The sequence below is a fragment of the Cinclus cinclus genome, chromosome 1 (genome assembly GCF_963662255.1).
Source record: "Cinclus cinclus chromosome 1, bCinCin1.1, whole genome shotgun sequence".
In the NCBI taxonomy this organism is placed as follows: Eukaryota; Metazoa; Chordata; class Aves; order Passeriformes; family Cinclidae; genus Cinclus; species Cinclus cinclus.
This window is the reverse complement of record NC_085046.1, coordinates 20,208,203-20,226,190: the sequence shown is the minus strand read 5'-3', so window position 1 is coordinate 20,226,190 and position 17,988 is coordinate 20,208,203. Positions and strand designations below refer to the sequence as shown.

Below are 17,988 nucleotides of genomic sequence, written 5' to 3'. Positions count from 1 at the left end.
TTAGGAGATGGCAGAGCAAAGAAGCAGTAAGTCATGTGAGCAGAAAAAAAAAGTTTTGAACTGCTCTGCTGAAAGAAGGCAAAATGTACAGTGATGATAAAGGGTGACCACATGGCTGTCAAAAGAACAATGATCAATGAGACACAGCTATTCTAACATGAGCACAAAGTGAACTGAAACAAAATTCAGGTCTGAAAATGGGAACCAGCAGCAAAAAACTAATGGATCACCCCACAAAAAAGTGAAGGGACCAGAGATGAGTAAAGGATTACACGAGAATCAAGGGAGAAGCAGTGGAAAGATCACAGAACAGTACAGGACAGCAGATCAGAAGAATGGTGGAGGAGGACAGAGAACACGACATCAGGTAACACAGAAGAGGTTTGAGGAAAAAATAGTTATTCCTGATCTCTCATCATTTAATCATTTGATAGTACTGGATAAGGAATTCAGAGCATGAGAACAAAAAGACATAGAAATCATCAGGAGTGAGCTATGAATAGCAGGAAGCTTCTGAGATCATTTACAGGCAGCACAAGAATATGTGAAGCCAGTGAGCACAGGATCACCTGAGGTTAAGGAGACTGAGGAGAACAGCTAAAACGAAGTTGCTGTCCACCATCACGTACCAGGCAGGATGAATAGCTACCAGCGACCAGGAGCACAAGCATCTTCCCAGGGAAAAAAAAGCTAAATGTACTCGAACAGTGACCTCTACTGGACAAACACAGAGTACCGGGACTTCCACCGGCGGCAGGAGCACACTCCCGGTACGAGCAGGCAGCGACACAAAAGCTAGAATCTCTGAACTGATTTCTTCAAATGACTGCAACGTTAATTAATCAGCACTGGCAGGTAACGCAAATAACTGTCACTGTAGTTACAAGTCAAAGACTTCCTGCACATGCCAAAATAAGTGAAAATAAAACAGGTTGGCAGTGTAATAGTTGCACACATATTGATGACAACCAGCACTCACACGTGCAGTCAATGATGAAGTAACCTTTAATATTCCTGCTTTTTTTTTAATAGCCTGCTTTTCAGTCACATCTTCCTCTCTGTGCCCTTCTGGGAGAGATAACAGACAAACTGAGCATCTGAAACCTCTTCAAAGAGACTTCCTGTTCACAATATAGTCCATGGATTTTAATTGTCAAAACTTCATCAGCACACCAAGTAAGGATTTTCCATCCTATACCAGGATGTGAAATTCTCTATGTTTTAAGTGGCAGGAGAGTACCTTCAGTTAGCTGACCTATCTAAAGTCCAGAAGGTTCAGTATCCCTTCATATCTTATGGCAAAATAGTACACAAAAGCTGCTCTGCCAGGAAAAAGCAGACAAGGCGTAAGCCACATTTTTATGCTGTATCAGTATTCTTTATGAAAGTGGTTTTTTTTCTGTTGCTAGTTCTACTCCAGTTCTTGCTCACTTACAAATCTAGAGGCACAAGGGGACCAAAAGGTGAAACCTACCCTATCTGTTAACTTCATCCTGCAAAGGTACTTTTTCCAGTCAAAGGTAGCCATTTGTTGTTCTAGCACAACCAAGTTACAAATAAAGTAAAAAAATAAATCCCCAATCCCCAAACCCCATGAGCCCTGAAGACATATGGTATACAAACCCCACCATCAGCTCACAAAAAATCCTCATCCTGACTCAGATGGTCTATTTTACACTGTCTCCCAGAGCTTCACCTTGCTGTGCTTGAAAGTATATGGGGCAAGATCCAGATTAAAAACAGATAAACCTGGTGATATTCCCTCCTCTCCCTGACCTGGGCTCCCCAGAATCTCAGTATTCTGCAATTCCCAGCCTGTTCCCCAGAACCATTATTATAGCATGAACTCTAGCTGACGGGCTCTGAACAAAGTACCTTTAAGTTTGATTTCAAGAACTTCTATGACAAATTCCTTAAGACATGACTGGCACTGCTACCCCAGCATGAACCACAGAGCAGTAATGTCAGAGGAATCATGGCAGCTGGCCCTGCAGTACAAGCAGATCTACACCAACACCTGAAGGTCACCTTCATCCTGCACAGAGGCACCAGATGAGCAAGTGGCCAAGACTGCTGCAGACTTTCAGTTACATTCCTCCCAAATTTGAGTGAAGCAGCCATAGAAATACATTAAATTGAAGCATAAAAACCCATAGAAATTACTACTGTTGCACAGCTGATGCAGAAACAATATTTCTGGCTGACCAAATTGATCAAATGTGGTTTTTACAATAGTATATCCTGTGGCTCAAACTCCCTCTCTGCCCCTCTAGCACAGCTATGCTAACTCCCTACACTATTCATGTCCCATAAGCAATCCTATTGAGCAGGAGGTGAATGTTATCTGTGTGTTCCTCAGCTAGCATCAAGTGACATAGAACAAAAACAAATTGGTCACATCCACCCAAATTAATCCACCACACTGAAGGGCAGATATCTATGGTTCAGCCACTCATTTCCACCAATTTAAAAAAAAACATTTGTTAGGTCTTCTATTTCACTTGTATTGATGGTAGACAATGGGTTCAAAAGACACCTGGGTCAAGATCAGACAACTTATACAGGCCAAGACTATTTTGAATTTTGCTTTTTAGCTGTATACTGGATAGAAGGCTTTAAAATGATGAAATGATGGACCAAAAAACTCCGAAAAAACAGTACAGAGACACTGGCCCCTATGTCTACATTACGCTAAGGAAAAGCACAAATATTCAATTTCCCCTTCTGCTTTCTACTGGGTTGTCAGAGACCCTACAGAGGAATCATCCCAGCTTTGTCACTTATGCAGCACCTGGTTAACAAGACTGCAGAATCACAGCTATTTAGCTTTCCTGAGAGTTTTGCTTCCAATTCTGAAGCACAAGAAGCTCTCACCAAGCTGCAAAGGACAGACTCAACTGTTTCAGAAGCCACCTAGAACTGAAAAAGCCAGTTCAAGACTCCTCCTTTAGCATAGCACCAGATAGCTGAAAAAAATCAGCCTAATATCCGCCAGAAACATCAATGTGGGCTCGACTACTTCTGATAATGACGGATTTAGACATGTAAATGAAGTATGAATGGCATACTAGAAATATTAATAAAATCCATGCCACAAAAATATTCTGACCAGTATGATGGATTCAATACAGCAGTCCTCATATTTGCTGATGAAACTTTACTTAGTTTCAGTAGTTTTCTGGCAAAAGTACAAAATATGTTTACATAAAAATATGCATATCCACTTTTTACATTTATTTACTCTTTCAGATAGACATATTTACTCTAAACACCAAAATAAAGCTAGCAGAACACTCATTTAAATGGGCAGAAAACTAGTAGAAGATGCTAATATGACCTTAGTGTAGCATGTCAAGTGTCACTGCCATCAGCTTCCTAGTCATTTTAAGAACAATCTGCTAAGACAATTAATTACATAGCTTAAAAGATTAGGTCAACAGTGTCAAATATGAGAATGTGAACTTGAAATTTAGCCTTTTAGAAATGTGTGCTGTCTATTTAAGTGTCTACATCCATTTGTGAAAGAAGAGTTAACAGCGCTCTTACCTTCCCATGAAAGAAACCCAAACACAGCAATTAGAAAGGCTTGACAGGATCCCTTGGCTGAGAAAAGGCATGTACTTTCAGCCTGCTGATCTGATGGCTACTTTAGAAGAAAGCAGCTAATTGAAGGCTGAGATTTAATGTAATGTAACACAAACTTAAAGTCACAGCAATCTTTAAACTGGTATTCTGAAAACTAAAACTGCTTTAAGCAGATGGTACACTCTGTATTTTTCCTGAATAGTTAACCTGAACACATCCTTCTTGGACACTTCCTATTACTGTATCTTTCCTCCCCCAGCCAGTCTGCAGCTGAGACTCAGCTAGGACATGTTATTTACTCAGCTTTACAGTACGGAGCTCATGCTGAAGCACATGCCCTCCTCAGGCTCAGATCTGAGACAGCCAAGTTTACCATGAATCAAGTCTCCATGCAGGAGCTTCAGCCTACCTCCTCTTCCTCAGAGCAAGGCAGACACCTGCTATCTGCCAGCCAGTTGTGTGTTCAACTGAGATCACCCTTTGAGATCACCCTTTAGCTCTGTCTAAATTTGACCAGGTGGAAGAACTGATTCACTGGCAGTCTGAAAATGTCAGATTTCAAAAGGTCTAGGAATTTCACAAATCTCAGACAATGAATAGTGAAGTTTAAAAAGAGTAGCATTTCCAACTCATTTCACCCTTGTGCCAGGTAAGCAGCCATTCAGACAGAGATACCAGAGTAAATAATCAGCACTAGAGAGAAGCTTTGTCTCAGTTAGCACTAAGGTACCCAATCTTGGATGAGCTGTCTGATCACAAGAATTAGAGGTGTGCAGAATGAACTGCTATCTCAAGGTGCCTGCAGAGAGAGCTACAATGGCTGAGTACAATTAACTGCTTAGCTTTCAGAAGCTCAACTTCAGAGACAGCCATTTCCTTGCAGTACCTGAGGGAACACACAAAAGTCACTAGCTGAGCGGCCCTACAGCCCAGCTCCACCAGTGGTTGATAACAGATACTGCCAGAAAGCAGTATGCCCAAAAAAAATTTACCATAATCTTTCTCAAAACATTCTTCCAGCTTCAAGCTACTGGTAACTTCATGGCCTTCTAAACCATGGACAGAGCTGCACATTTAACAGTGATGCATTTTGGATTTTCCCTCCCTTAACTGGACCATTAACGTACCCATCAGTCATGACTTCTATGCCAGATGGCTGGAAACTGTTGGTTGCATTTCTAATTAAACTGAGATTTCTCTGAAAATTATAGTGGGATAAAAAAAATTAGCAAGATGGCAGTCTAGAGGGCACTACACTATCAAAACAAGGGTCCTGAATAACTAATTCATCATTCTAACAGCCAGTCACAAAGTGCCCATAATTTTATCTATTTACTACTACAAATCCTTTAAGCTACACATTAGTACCCAATAAACTGGACCCAGAGAAGTGCTTATGCTCTAAAATCTAGGGATATTTATATTTTCCTCACACTTAATCATCTGCAAATGCTCGCAGACTCTAGTGACTAGACTCTAGTTTTGCATTAATTCATTTGTTTCAAATAACACATACTACCTTACAGCTCATGAAGCAAGTAGAGTTCAACAGGTTGAGTTTTATTAGTTTGTTTGTGTCTTTTAAGACCCATCTTAATTTGTAAAGATTTCCTCAGATGCACCCTAAAGCACCTACACCCTAACACACCTCTTGTCAACACACCCACTTTACTGGTGCCATTGCCCTCCCCATTTCATCTTCCCAGCTGAGTTTCAAGAAGACGACTGGTTTAGAGAGAAATCCACCAGCACACGCAGCAAGCAGACAAGAACAAGAACATCAGCAAGTCCAACACTTCTCTTTAGAAGATGCACAGAAACAGAGGTGAGACAAAATTCACTGCTTGAATTTCAACAACCAAGAATCAGGAATACTTGCACAAGACACTGTAAATAAGCCACAAAACCAAACAAGAAAACCTAAACCCACAAAAACTTCTTGCAAAAGTCAGTCTGGTATCTCCCTCCACAAAGTTAAGTCTCATATTTATGTTGTTCTTGGCAAGCTATTTACCGATACCTCACTTAGGGGCTTCTTTACTGTGGGAAGCAGGATCCACAACCCAAAGGTGGTATTTGCAGTATGACCAAGAGACAACCTTTCTTTGGATAGAAATAGGCTACTTGACTTCCATGCCTGATGCTTACATTCAGCTGGCCTTCCTCATAGATGTTTGTTTATCCATGTAATGCAGTGGAGCTGTAATTTGCTTTGCTTCAGTCAAATTCGTTATCCATATACTAAAATGCTAAATTGTGCTGTTTCTGATACAGTTAAAAAATTCAAATGTCCTCCCCTTAACATAAGGACTTCAGAGCCATGGTAGGAAATGGGTTTCTGGTTACAAGACCGAGAATTACAGATCTTCCAGTACATTGCAGTTCTGTATTGGAGCTAGAAAGGCATGTTGAAAATGGCTGCTAAGTCATACCCTCAAATCTCTTTACTTTCAATGAAGTACTAACCAAGAACCATTCTAACAGTGTCACTGCACTCTGTATCAAACTAGCAGTGTCAGCTTTTCAGTGTCACTCAACTGCCTGCAAGGAAGTCCAAAACCAGGAATATACTTACTTGTAAGCTTGTTGTGACTCAGAACCAGCTGTGTGATGTGAGACAGCGTAACTGCAAATGAAGAGAGAAGGAAGTTAATGGACATGGCAACTGAGAGCTCGTATCTATTTCAGCTGAAAAAAAGGCAAGTTATTCTTTCCTGTCCAGTAACTTGATTCATGTGCATTGTCACAAATAAACAAGAGACGCTCAAGACTAAAGGACACATCCACCTACTCCTCTGCCCTTTTACTTCACATTTCTGTTACTGCATCAGACACAACATGTGGAGTTTTACTCACTGATACAGCAACCTGCTTCAGCTAATCCTTGAAAAAGCTCATGACTTAACACAAGCAAATACAACCTGTTAGCAGAATGAAAGCAGTCACTGAAAGGCACCATCAGATCAGAAAGTTCAGTTTAAAAAAAAAACAACAACAAAACATCACCACAGCTCCCTGTGCAATTGCAGGTTGTGAAGGAAGGAAAGTCAGGGAGGAGAAAAGAATCAGGGCATGCACCCTGAATTTCTCCCAAAATTTGAGCACTCAAAGTACTGCCTGCACCATTGTGCACAACAAGAGGACAAGGAAAGAAGCCTATAGAAAGTCTGTAAGAATACTGTAGGAAAATCATCACTAAAGGGCAGACAAGAGCAGCATCCTCCAGAGAGCTCAATCTTTGAAACATAAAAGGCACATCAGTATCTGAACCATAAGAACCATTTAACACAATTGAGTGCTTACCAATACAGATAAATACAGAATTGCAGTTTACACAGCAAAATCAGAGAAGATTCTGGAGACAGTCACAAGCTTGTGAACAAATGCCTAAGTATTCTTTATACATTTGTGTCTCTTGGTTTAGCTACTTTAATAACTGTGATAATCAGTAAAAGTCAACATTTCACGTGCCCTTGATATTCAAGCCTGACTAGTAAGAACACAACCACCAGAAGCACAGCCCTACCACTGAGATTAAAAGTCCTCTAGTCTGATTATCTTCAGGTCCAAGGCAACTGAACCTAGACCATAGCTAGATCAAAATTGACATCATCAATCCCAGGGAAAAAGAAATCTTTTTATTCTGCATTTTACTTCAGAAACAAGTCATTCTGGAGCTCTGAGGTTTTACCTAGACTCAATAGCATCAACATTTTTTTTTTAAAGGAAAAAAAATCATTATTGTTTTTTGATACTGTATAAAGTTTCTTCCATTTCACTTCGCTTTTAAAGCAGAGAAGTTTAACAATGTCATCACGTCTGTACAAAGGAAGGACAGATGCTTACTCAAGGGCAATGAAGCTTTGGGGCTGCAGACTTTGGTCTTCTGAACATTTAACTCCTGATGAATTAAAATGTCATAATCAGGTCTGTGCATATTTAAAGTACACCTTTTGACTACAGCATCAAGCCATGTGCACCACTGGCCTTTAGCAACACAAGGTTAGAAGCATTATTCTCACTACTCCCTCTCCGTTTTTGTCCCATCATTTCAACTGAGACTATTTTCAGAAAGGTTTCTTCTCTTACATCTATACAGAAGAGAACAAAGTCCATGATAAAAATTTCAAGGCCAAAATCCCTAGACCAAAGACATTTGAATCTGCATTTTACTGTCCAAATTTGACTGAAGCCTAGACACCTTGTCTGAAACTCCACTATCTCAGTCAATCCTGATGCATGACAAAAAGTCCCATGGCATCTTTGACCAGCAATGGCAGGCTGACATCCCCCAAAGGAACAAGAAAGGTTACACTCCAATACTGTTTTGAAAAGAGCAAAGGTTTAGGTGTCTGTGCTCTGGACCACTTCCAGCAACATTTTAGACATAACAAGAGATAAGAGATTCATCAGTCTTGAAAGGTCCAAAGCTACTACCAGTTCAGAGGCAAGTTTAAAAGCATTTTAAGAAAGGGAGCCAAGATAAGGGAGTGGTACTTGCTCACTCCTTACACATAAGGAAATTTGCTCACTTACATTAAACTGACCTGCATCAAACAACCAGCCCCTGAAAATAACATGCTTTCCTTATGCTGCTACATGCCTACTGGTGTGAACAGGACTGTGTTGTGGGAACAGCTGACTGAGATTTAACTCATTCTATACATATTGTCATTCTGTAGGACAACTAAACTATCAAGTCTAGCAAGGAAGACATCTGTCTTAGCTGATTAACATCCCCAAGTAATATCTAGAAGGCTAAAGGGGGCCTGGTGGGGCAATTTTGATTTGGATATACACAGTCCAGGTAAGCATAACATACAACAGGTCAGATGACTCAGCCTGAGTACCATTCTCCTGAGAGTGGAAGGGCACTGAGAATCCCCTGGAAAATTGCTAAAACCTCTATATGAAGCCATTGCAGGACCTTCTGAACACTGCCTTGGTCACATTATAGTCATTAGCATATGGACAATAAGTTACTGTGATTTCATGAATGCACCAGATACTCACACAGAAGTCTGAGGGTCGGGAAAATACCTACTGCCAGAGCAATTTGCTTGCACAGTAATCACAGATTCTCATTTTGGTCCCAGTCCCACTATTACTTCAAAAAAGAGTGAGTCAAGGGAAGAACATTTAGGTTCTTCTATTCTGACCCTATTATCAAATCTCTTCATATACTGCTGCCATGCACTCCAAGCTAGCTTCACATAAAATACCTGGATGACAATACTCGACCTAATTATTAAGGAAAATATAAAACAAATAAAAGCCCTCCCCATAAAAAAAAACGAAAACCAACTCAACCAACCAAATCGACAAAACAAGCAAACCGAAGTCAAATAAATTAGCAAAAGAACCCACACCCACAAAACAGGAAGACCCCAGTGACTTTGCTGAGCCAAGATAAGACACTGCCTGTTCCACTGGAGGAAGTTGATGCAGGATGAGCATTACAGTATTGCTACAAGTAGCCTGCCTTTCCATTTTCTGTGCTTTCATTATTTTAGGGATGAACAATTTTACCAACACTAACTTTCTGATAATTAATTCTAGTCATGTTAACTTCTACCACACAAGTATGTACTTTATGCAAAATATGAATAGATTACAGATGGAATGATAATGAGAACAAATTAACACATAAATAGGATTGCATCCAATATTCCTTCCCTGACAACAGAGCAGATGTCGCAAGTTATTTGGGCAAAATAATTCCTTTACTTGTAGCTTCTCTATATCAGATGCTTAAAAGACACATAAATGAGACCAGTCCATACTTTAAGAACAATCCCATAGTTGTTGATGGCTGTTCAAAGTCCTAACAATAAATGCCCTATCCTTTGCTGTGCTAGGGAAAGGGTACATCACTCCCTTCTTGCTGGACCTGCTTGTTCAGTCTACAGGGTGTCTGTTAATGCTCTCTACCATTACCTGTCCATAGTGGGTGTTTTATAAACAAGTACCACTTATTTACTTCACAATATGAAGGCAAAAACCCAAACCAACACAATATAACACTTCCATGGGACGTTTTTTACACTATTTATATATGGAGCATGCACACACAAGTATAGTAGAGATGTGACACAAATGGTATAACTGTTGTTTTATCATATGCTGGAATAATAAAAAAGTCTTTAACACAACTATCTCACATGGTATTTGCATGACAAGCTAAAGCAAAGAACACTTAGATCAAGGCATATTTTGTGTTTCAAATGAAATCTCTTTTCTACAGAACATGTCTAAAAAAAGGTTCTGACAGTTCTGAAAGCATCAAAAATTCAGATGCTCCGAAGGGCTGTAACACAATTCCAGTTTGTACTTTAAGTCATTAGGAAAAAACATGGAAATGCCTGGATTCGAGGACTATTCAAAAAATAGAACTCTACTTCTAATGACATTAATGAACTCTCAACTTAGAAGTGCCTCATGGACTACTCAACCTTTTTTTGTCAATCTGAACACCTCACTGTATATAAGCTGGTAATCATACTCCTTCTTTGCTAAACATGAAAGTGGGAAGAGATGTAAAGGTTGCCAAGCTTACAGGTCTAAGGTACCTTGTCAATCTCCTTCCAGACAGAAGTATTTTATCCTTAATTGGAAAGAGACACGGTATTTGACAGGCAGGTTTTGTCTGCTTTGACTCTCCCACAGCTACTAGAGGGTGGAAGACAATGCAAAACAAAGTATGAGTGACTGCCATTCACTAGACTGAAAAAAGAAGCCAGAAGAAAATTGTATCCAAGACAGGGCATATATTCCTCTTTACTCCTCCTTCCTCCACATAACACCAGTCTTCTCTATCTCCTTTTTTTTTGGTTTTTTTTTTTTTTTTTGTTTTTTTTTTTTTTTTGTTTGCTTTTTTTTCCTAAACACACATGACAAGAACAGGGCAACACCTAAGGAAAAGGACTGGCACACTGAACAGATGTTACATGGTGCATTGCTTCCAAATCCTTGTGCCTGGATTAACCCTATGTGAATTAAGTTAAGAAAGGTTAAATACAAGCTCATTTGCCACTCTGCAGCAAGTGCTCAACCATGCAGTGAGACAAGGCTTGGTCCTTTCCTTGAAGAGTAATGACTACAGGGAGCAGTTTACCTTTAAGGAGTAAAGGCAAATTGGCATCTCAGGTAGGGGCATTCACAATCACTAAATAATTGTGTAAGACAAAATGCTGATCAGGGGTTATTGAACACAGTAACTCAGGCATACCTTCCAACCTTCCAAAACTCTAATAGCCAAAAATGTCCCCTCAAATCATTATCTAAACTTACATTAACTCTCAACATCTACTAAGTGGCCCTCCTTAAAGACGATGCAATATGCAAGAAGAGTCACTGGTCATGAATAGTGATGATTGCTTTTAACAGAGATCATTGCTTCATGGAATAAAATACCCAAAAAATAGTTGAAAAGGCAAGCTTTAACACCACCCTGGAAGGGTGTGAAACACACAGAGGAGGAAAGGTACCAGGTCAGTCTCCTTTAGCTTACATGCCAGTTCTGAGAGCCAGAGAAAACCAAAACATCCAATCTACACTAGAGAAGACTATCCATCTGGAGTCAGATGACAGGGGTTTGAAAACAATTTAACGCTTCCTCAAGCCATTACTAAAAATTCGGAAGTAATACCTATTCATTACCTTTTCTTTGGTGAAAGGTATTCCTCCTCCAGAAGGAAAATACCTCCATGGCAAAAAAAACCAAACCAAAACAAAAACAAACAAAAAAAGCAAAAACAAACAAAAAACACACAAAAAACCCCACAAAACAACTTATGAGTTCTGTCAGTGAATATAATAACTGAGGAAGCAATTAATCGAACAGAAACCAGTCATCATTTCTCCCTTCCCCAACTTTCATCTCAAATTGAAGAATGCCCCAAATCTCCATGCTAGATCAAGTCACACAAAGTACACCAAGAGCATCTGCATAGAGACTTCCTCTGATGAAGTCTAACTAGGGTACCATAAGTCTATACTTCATGTAGGGAAGACATTGCCAAAGACATTTCAAATGCATAATTAGCAACCTGGTATCAGGGAACATCTGGGGACCACAGTGTTCCACCCTCGTACCATGCCCTGCCTGAACAACAAACCCCAAAGAGTCTTTGTGCAAGAAAAGCTTTTATTTTAGGATTATCAGTGTGCTTCAACAATGTCCTTTTTCCATGCTTGAAGCATCAAAGCTGGTGAATTAATTATGTGTCTAGTGTTGATAGCAAGCACAAAGTCTACTTAACAAAAGCAACAGTACTCTGTTTCTGCCCCATATATATGACAGATCTAAGTATAGTTCTCAAAATTGATCTGTAATTAACATGAGCTAAACACTACTTTGTCACAAATAAATGCTCATCCTATAGAAATGCAGTGAAGCTTTCTGTTTAATGTGAGTTCACATATATGGTCCTTACACCACCATCTTTGCAAAGTCCCATGCACCACCCAGAAGCAGGAAAAGAGTAAGTACAGAATTAGGACTTAAGTACAGAATCTAGTTCTGTACAACTATACCTAAGACTTCATCCTTTACTGATGTGATTGAAGACACCTTGCTATGTTCCCAACTTTGCAGATAATGGTGAGTTGGAAGTGAGCCATATGTTTCCTTGAGCTCATCTATCTTGTGAGAAGAGTTATGTACATTTGCTCCTGGCTGCTCTCGAGTTTAACAAACATAGTAAACTATACAATCAAGAGTTTTAAGTACATTGGTTGGTTGAGGTTTTGCTTTTTATCCCCCATCGCATCATACATTCAGAAAAATTTCTCCCTGTGGCACACTACAGACAATCACAACTTTAACTCCCTAAGTACTGCTATGCCATAACATCATGTGCACTTCAACAAGGCAAAGATAGCTAACTTGCTCTTCATTTATGTGTTCTCCGGAACCCTAACATCATGTTGTTATTGGTATGCTGTATTTCCTGTAAATTTAACGACAGCAAATGCACCATGCCAACAGGAGCACCCTGTCATGGTTCAGGAAGCATGTGCAATCCTCTAATACACAAAGCACAATGCTGTTTTATGTGTGATACAGTATTAACGTCCTCTCCTTTAGAGACCAGTCGCGTGTAGTTGCAGGCTGATGTCACCCCATCCCTTCTAAAAACCAGTGGAGATGCTACTTGGCTGGTGGCTTTGTTTCAGTAGCAGGACGAAGAAGAGGGAAAGTGTCCCCATCAGTCAAGTGCCGGAATGCCAGCAGCGCGACAGGGAAGGCTGAGCCACGGTGCGGGCCTCCCCCGGACACACGCACGGCTCCTCGCGGTGCTGCCTGATCCGGGGCATTTCGCTCAGCCCACGGATGTCTCCCCAAACCCTCCGTGCCCGAAGAGCCTCGGGCGGCCCCACCACCGCGGCGGGACCGAGGCAGCGCCCGGGCTGTGTCGGGCAGGGTCAGTGCCGGCCCCTGTTCGTCCGGGACAAATAAGGAAGTTTCTAGGCTGTGCTCGCCCGCCGCCGGTACCTACACAGGCCGGGCACGTCCAGCATGCTGGAGATGCTGCGGTCGCACATGTCCACCTCGGGCTGGTTCTTCTCCCTGCTCTCCTCCACGATCTTCTTCAGGGACTTGGACATGGTCTAGGCGGGGCAGAAATGGACACCGTGAGCCGGGCAGCAGGGGAAACGCGCCGAGGGCTCCAACCGGGACAGCGCCGGGACGGCCCCGGCCCCGAGGAGTCTGCGGGCACAGAACTCCCGTGCCCGGCGCCGCCCGGGGGGGGTCCGTCCCATCCCGTCCCGTCCCGTCCCATCCCATCCTATCCCGCCCATGCCAGCAGAGCGCCAGCCGGGATGCCGGCCGCATCGGACGGACGGACGGACAGACAGATAGATAAGACAGGACAGGCCCGGCCCGGCCCGAGCGCACTCACCGCGCGGCGCTGCAGCGGGACGCGGCGGGGCACAGCGGGCGGATCCCACGGCCGGCGGCGGGCGGACCCGGCGGATCCTGTGGCGGATCCTGTGGCGGATCCCGTACCGGACCCCGTGCCGGATCCTGTGCCACCGCCCCGCCCCGCTCCCCCGCGCGCAGGCGCAGCCCCCGAGGGGTCGGGCCGGGAGTCGCGGAGCGCTCCGGGACTTGGAAAGGCGGCCGAGGGCATTATCGCCAAAATGACCCACACCAAAAGAACTCCCGTGCATTTAACCAGCGGTTTCCATTTCTTCAGGTGTCTTAATGGATTTTCCAGTCGGCTTTAGCAGCAGAACCAGTCACAAGGCTGGGTCCATGTTCTGAGCGCTTGTAACTGGTCTGGACACGCCGCGGCGTTGGAGTTACGGCCTTGCTGCCCCGAATGTAGTTATGGATAGCGTGTAACCTCTTTCATAGGAGTTAGGAAGCTCCTATCTACTGCCATTCAACAGATACCGAACTTCAGAACAATTAATGACTAAATGTATAAGGTTTCCTAAAGCCAGGCTACCTATTGAGAACCGCAGCTTTGAACTTTGCATAGGTACTCCATGGTGTTACTTAGTAGCCTAAAAATGGTATCCACAGAAACCAACATGATGAACATTTGCCTAAGCGAGCAAATAAAAAACTTCCCGGAGGTGCAACTTCAACTTTTCCTTTTTTTAGGAATGCAAGGATTTAATACTGGACTGAAGAATTGTATCATGTTTATTCCTAATTGGAGTTTCCTACCTTGAGCTTTTCCTGAAGTTACCGTCTGCTTTCAGGTCTTTCTTACCAGGTACTACTGGAAGGTATCTTCCTTTTATCTGGATTTCTCAGCTGAACCCACTGCCACTCAGATGTACAGGACAAAGATGTACAGTTCTTTTTTTAGCTGCAGAAATGTGAATCTGGATTCCTTTCCTTTCTAAGAAAATGCCCAAACTGCCACCAATCAGTTGTCCCAAAGAACTGAGTGTTAAAATGTCTGCTGTTCTTACTTCATGGTGAATTAAGTGTCATTTAGTAACAAAGGCTCAGGCAGCTTAATTGTCTATAAGTGTGGTCCTGCTTCCTTATTGCAGCTAACAGCACGTGACTGTTAGCTGCAATAACAAGTCACTCACAAAACAGTCTTCATGGCTAATGTGAAGCTCACCAGGCTTCTTTCTGCCCCATTTATGCAGTGATCAAAACATTGCGCGTGGCCCAGATATCCACATTCTATCCCCACCATAGAAATATTTAATTACTTAATAAACATACTGTCATTACTCCCTTTCATCAGGATTGTGGGGTTTTTTTTGCCATCTACTTAATTTCATTACCCTGTTGTTGTGTAAAGAGTTCATCTATCATTCACACCTTCTGTGTAACCTTCTTTGGGTCCTGCTTAAGCAAGCCTTTTGTCTGAGCACAAATCCATACCCCAGTCACAGATATTGGCATTGGATTTGGCACAGGGGAGTTGCTGTCAAGCCTTCCTTTTAAAGTTTCTCAGTGCCTCATCGAGCACTGAGTACCATTTGTCTGAGAAGGAGTAGGAAGGAAGATGCACAAGCTAGTCTATCCAGAGGTCCTTGATCATGAAAATTGATTTTTCAGATTGTCCCTTCAGCAGCCATGAAGAGTCATTTCCTGCAGAGGGTCTATGTCACTGCAATCACCCAGTCTACCCTCTTTTATTCCCCCTCCCTCCCCCTTCCCAGTGCATGCAGTCATTCCAAAACCCCTTTGGCCCCAGATATCCTTAGCTCCCTCTTTACCCCCAGCTAGAGGCTGGCCAGCCTGTTCCTAGGGACCAGCCAGTAGAGCCCACATGTACAGTTCTTGAGCTCACAGTAGACTTTTCCAATTTAGGTCTTGATGTACCTTTCAGCTACTGATATTTTGCTTATGAAACAACTATAAAATATCTTTGCTATCTGTCAGATTTATTCTAAATCTGTCATTTCGTTTAAATGTTTGTAGAGCAGATGCTTGAATTTGTTGCAGAGGCTGGCATATGCCTTCTGTGCTTAGGGCTGCAGGCTAAAGCAGGTGACTGAGGCAGACGTATGGCCGTGACTGTGTGGCACAGCTGCAGTTTCCCCTGTGCTGGTCAGAGGAGGCAGAAGTTGCCCCTGCAGTGATGGCTGAACCTGCATCCTGCTGGTTCCTCTCACTGTGCTGGGGATAAGCAAGGGAATGAGTAGCTCTGATTCCTAACTTGCTTCTGCTGTCCTAGGTACTTCTACTAACCAAGGAAATGATGTTTTACATTATTGTTCTATTTTTATCCCTGTTTTTCCCCTCCAAGAAAAGCTATGATAATGAGCCACATTAATGCAGGGATAGAGTGCCATCAAAATGATGCAACAGCAACATGCCCCAGCAAAAGCAGCTGTAGTGCTGGGCACTGCTGCTAAGAATTCATCCATCAACATTACACTCACTAAGTGTGATAACTGGCATGCAATATTTATTTTTCCGATTGTTTCTTGTAAAAACACACTCCTAGAATTTGGCCTCTATCTTTATTATAATTTAATAAACATTTTAAAGATTAATTTGTTAGTAATCCAGTTGTTTTGTATTTGGAACAATATAATCAATCCCATGAATTTTTATTGAATTTTGTTTTAATTAGGATTGCAGAATGATTCTGCAGTTTTAGTTTGGCAGTTGACAAAAAATAATTACAGCAGATATGTTAATTCTGGTGCCTAGGACACATACCCTGTGTTATTATGGGAAATTGAGACACCTCCTGCTTTGCTTAATGAACCAATTGAAAACTGTTTTTCAGTCAAAACTTCTTTATAAATTTTACTAAAATTAGCTACTCTTTTAAATTGAACATGAGTTCTAGCATTTTAGCTCTATATATTCTGTCTCCTTTACTTCAAGTAACTATAATTGTAAGAATATCTCATTGTGGTATTATGTCTTATTTATAAAAACCAGTCCTGCCACATGGGAAGGGCAATTAAAAATACTGTTACGGACATTTTTGTGCTTATTCTTCAAATTCTAGTCTTTGGAGGTCTTACCATTCATATATAACTGCCTCATAAAATTAGTTTTGTATGAGAATAAACATCTATAGTAACATGCAGAAGCTTTACATGTAAAATAAAAGCATGCAATCTCTAGAAAGTGAAAACCTGCACATTCATTATCTGCTTTGTCATTGACAGAGGGAGGTTGTAGTCATGCAGTTATTAAAATACAGACATGCAGCATTCACAACAATGACATTATAAAAATAGCAATGTGCACAGACATAAAAGCAAAGGCTTTCATGGCAGTGTTGCAATAGGAAGCTATATTTCGTATTAAATACAAATTTTGTCTTTTGAATTGTACACTGTAAAAAGCACATAGAAGTTTTATGGAATAATTATTTCCAGATTACCTGTTTGGTTCTGCTTGTTTGTGTTTCATGTGCATTAATTTTAAAGCAAGTGTTTTAAATTGCTCCTTACCTTCCAAGACAGAAACATGGCTTAGCATGAGCTCACTCCTCTAAGGACCTCCACTTTAATACTTCTGCAGTTGGTATTTTTGTTGTGGCTCCTTATATAAAATGTTAGAGGACAGCAGTGGGTTACTTTTTTCCCTTGTTCCTTTGTTTTTTTAAAGAATGGGTTTGATAATTTAATTTTAGGCTTTGACTATTTTTGGCGAGAGTCAGTTGGGCTGGATCAATTCAGCCTTGTCCCAGCAGCTTCATTCAACAGTCTTCATGAGCACAAATTCTCTGCTGGACTTTTTTCCCCCCTCTAAATAGCCTCAGGCATTTTATTGATTTGTAAAAAAAATATGCATAGGTATTGACTATTTCTAACATTCAAAGATGCACCAAGCATTAGTTATTGTTAGATTTAAGAAAAAAAAAAACCTTAAAAATTTCTCTTCCTCCCATTCAGAGTGCTCTTTATTCTTTTCCTCTGCAGAATTTCAGTGGTTTTATAAAAATTGATGATGTGACAAATCTTGCCAACAGGACATATTTATTATATAAAAATGTTAAAAAGCATTTAATTGCTTTAAAGTGAAACATGTTTTTTCTCTTTGTGAAACCAGTCTTTTCTGAAGTATAGATTTCATCAAGCTCACCAGTTTAGCTGGAGCTCCCCTCGAGATCTTAAGGGCAAAGTTTGTGTTACCTGAATGGCCTCAGGCCCATGTCAGGGCACCAGAGTAGGTCTCTGTACCAGTCCCTAGGTCTGCAGGAGAGCTCAGGGACTGCCGTGTCCTCGGGGAACTTGGTGTCCTTAAACAGTGTGACATGGTGCTGATGCCTTGAAAAACCAATAGTGACCTTCATTCATTAAAACCATATCCAGGTTTCTCTTTGTCAGTTTATGCTCTATCACACCTGTGAAAAGGCCAGTGTTTAACCTGAGAACTCATTTCCTGATGATCTACTTTTAGCAAGAACATATCACAGAGCAATGGACATACCGCAGAGCACTGCTTGCAGTGGC

The 17,988-nt window shown here is 41.4% G+C and overlaps 1 protein-coding gene across 2 annotated transcripts in view; it reads right to left on the bottom strand.

The window, feature by feature from the left end:
• The window catches only part of RSU1 (Ras suppressor protein 1), a 104,831-nt gene extending 87,830 nt beyond the window's left edge, over positions 1-17,001 (bottom strand). Inside the window, exons 1-3 of one of the 2 annotated variants that reach the window (XR_009933286.1) lie at positions 13,491-13,605; positions 13,086-13,197; positions 6,161-6,211 (exon numbers count right to left, since the gene is read on the bottom strand). Coding sequence is in view for 1 of the 2 variants with exons in the window: in XM_062494555.1 (XP_062350539.1) it covers positions 6,161-6,211; positions 13,086-13,197; positions 16,984-17,001 (181 nt within the window). In the remaining variant the exon portion in view is untranslated. Of the gene's footprint in view, positions 1-6,160; positions 6,212-13,085; positions 13,198-13,490; positions 13,606-16,983 lie in introns of those variants that run through there. The other variant, XM_062494555.1, reaches the window with a different exon arrangement.
• Positions 17,002-17,988: the final 987 nt, after the last annotated feature.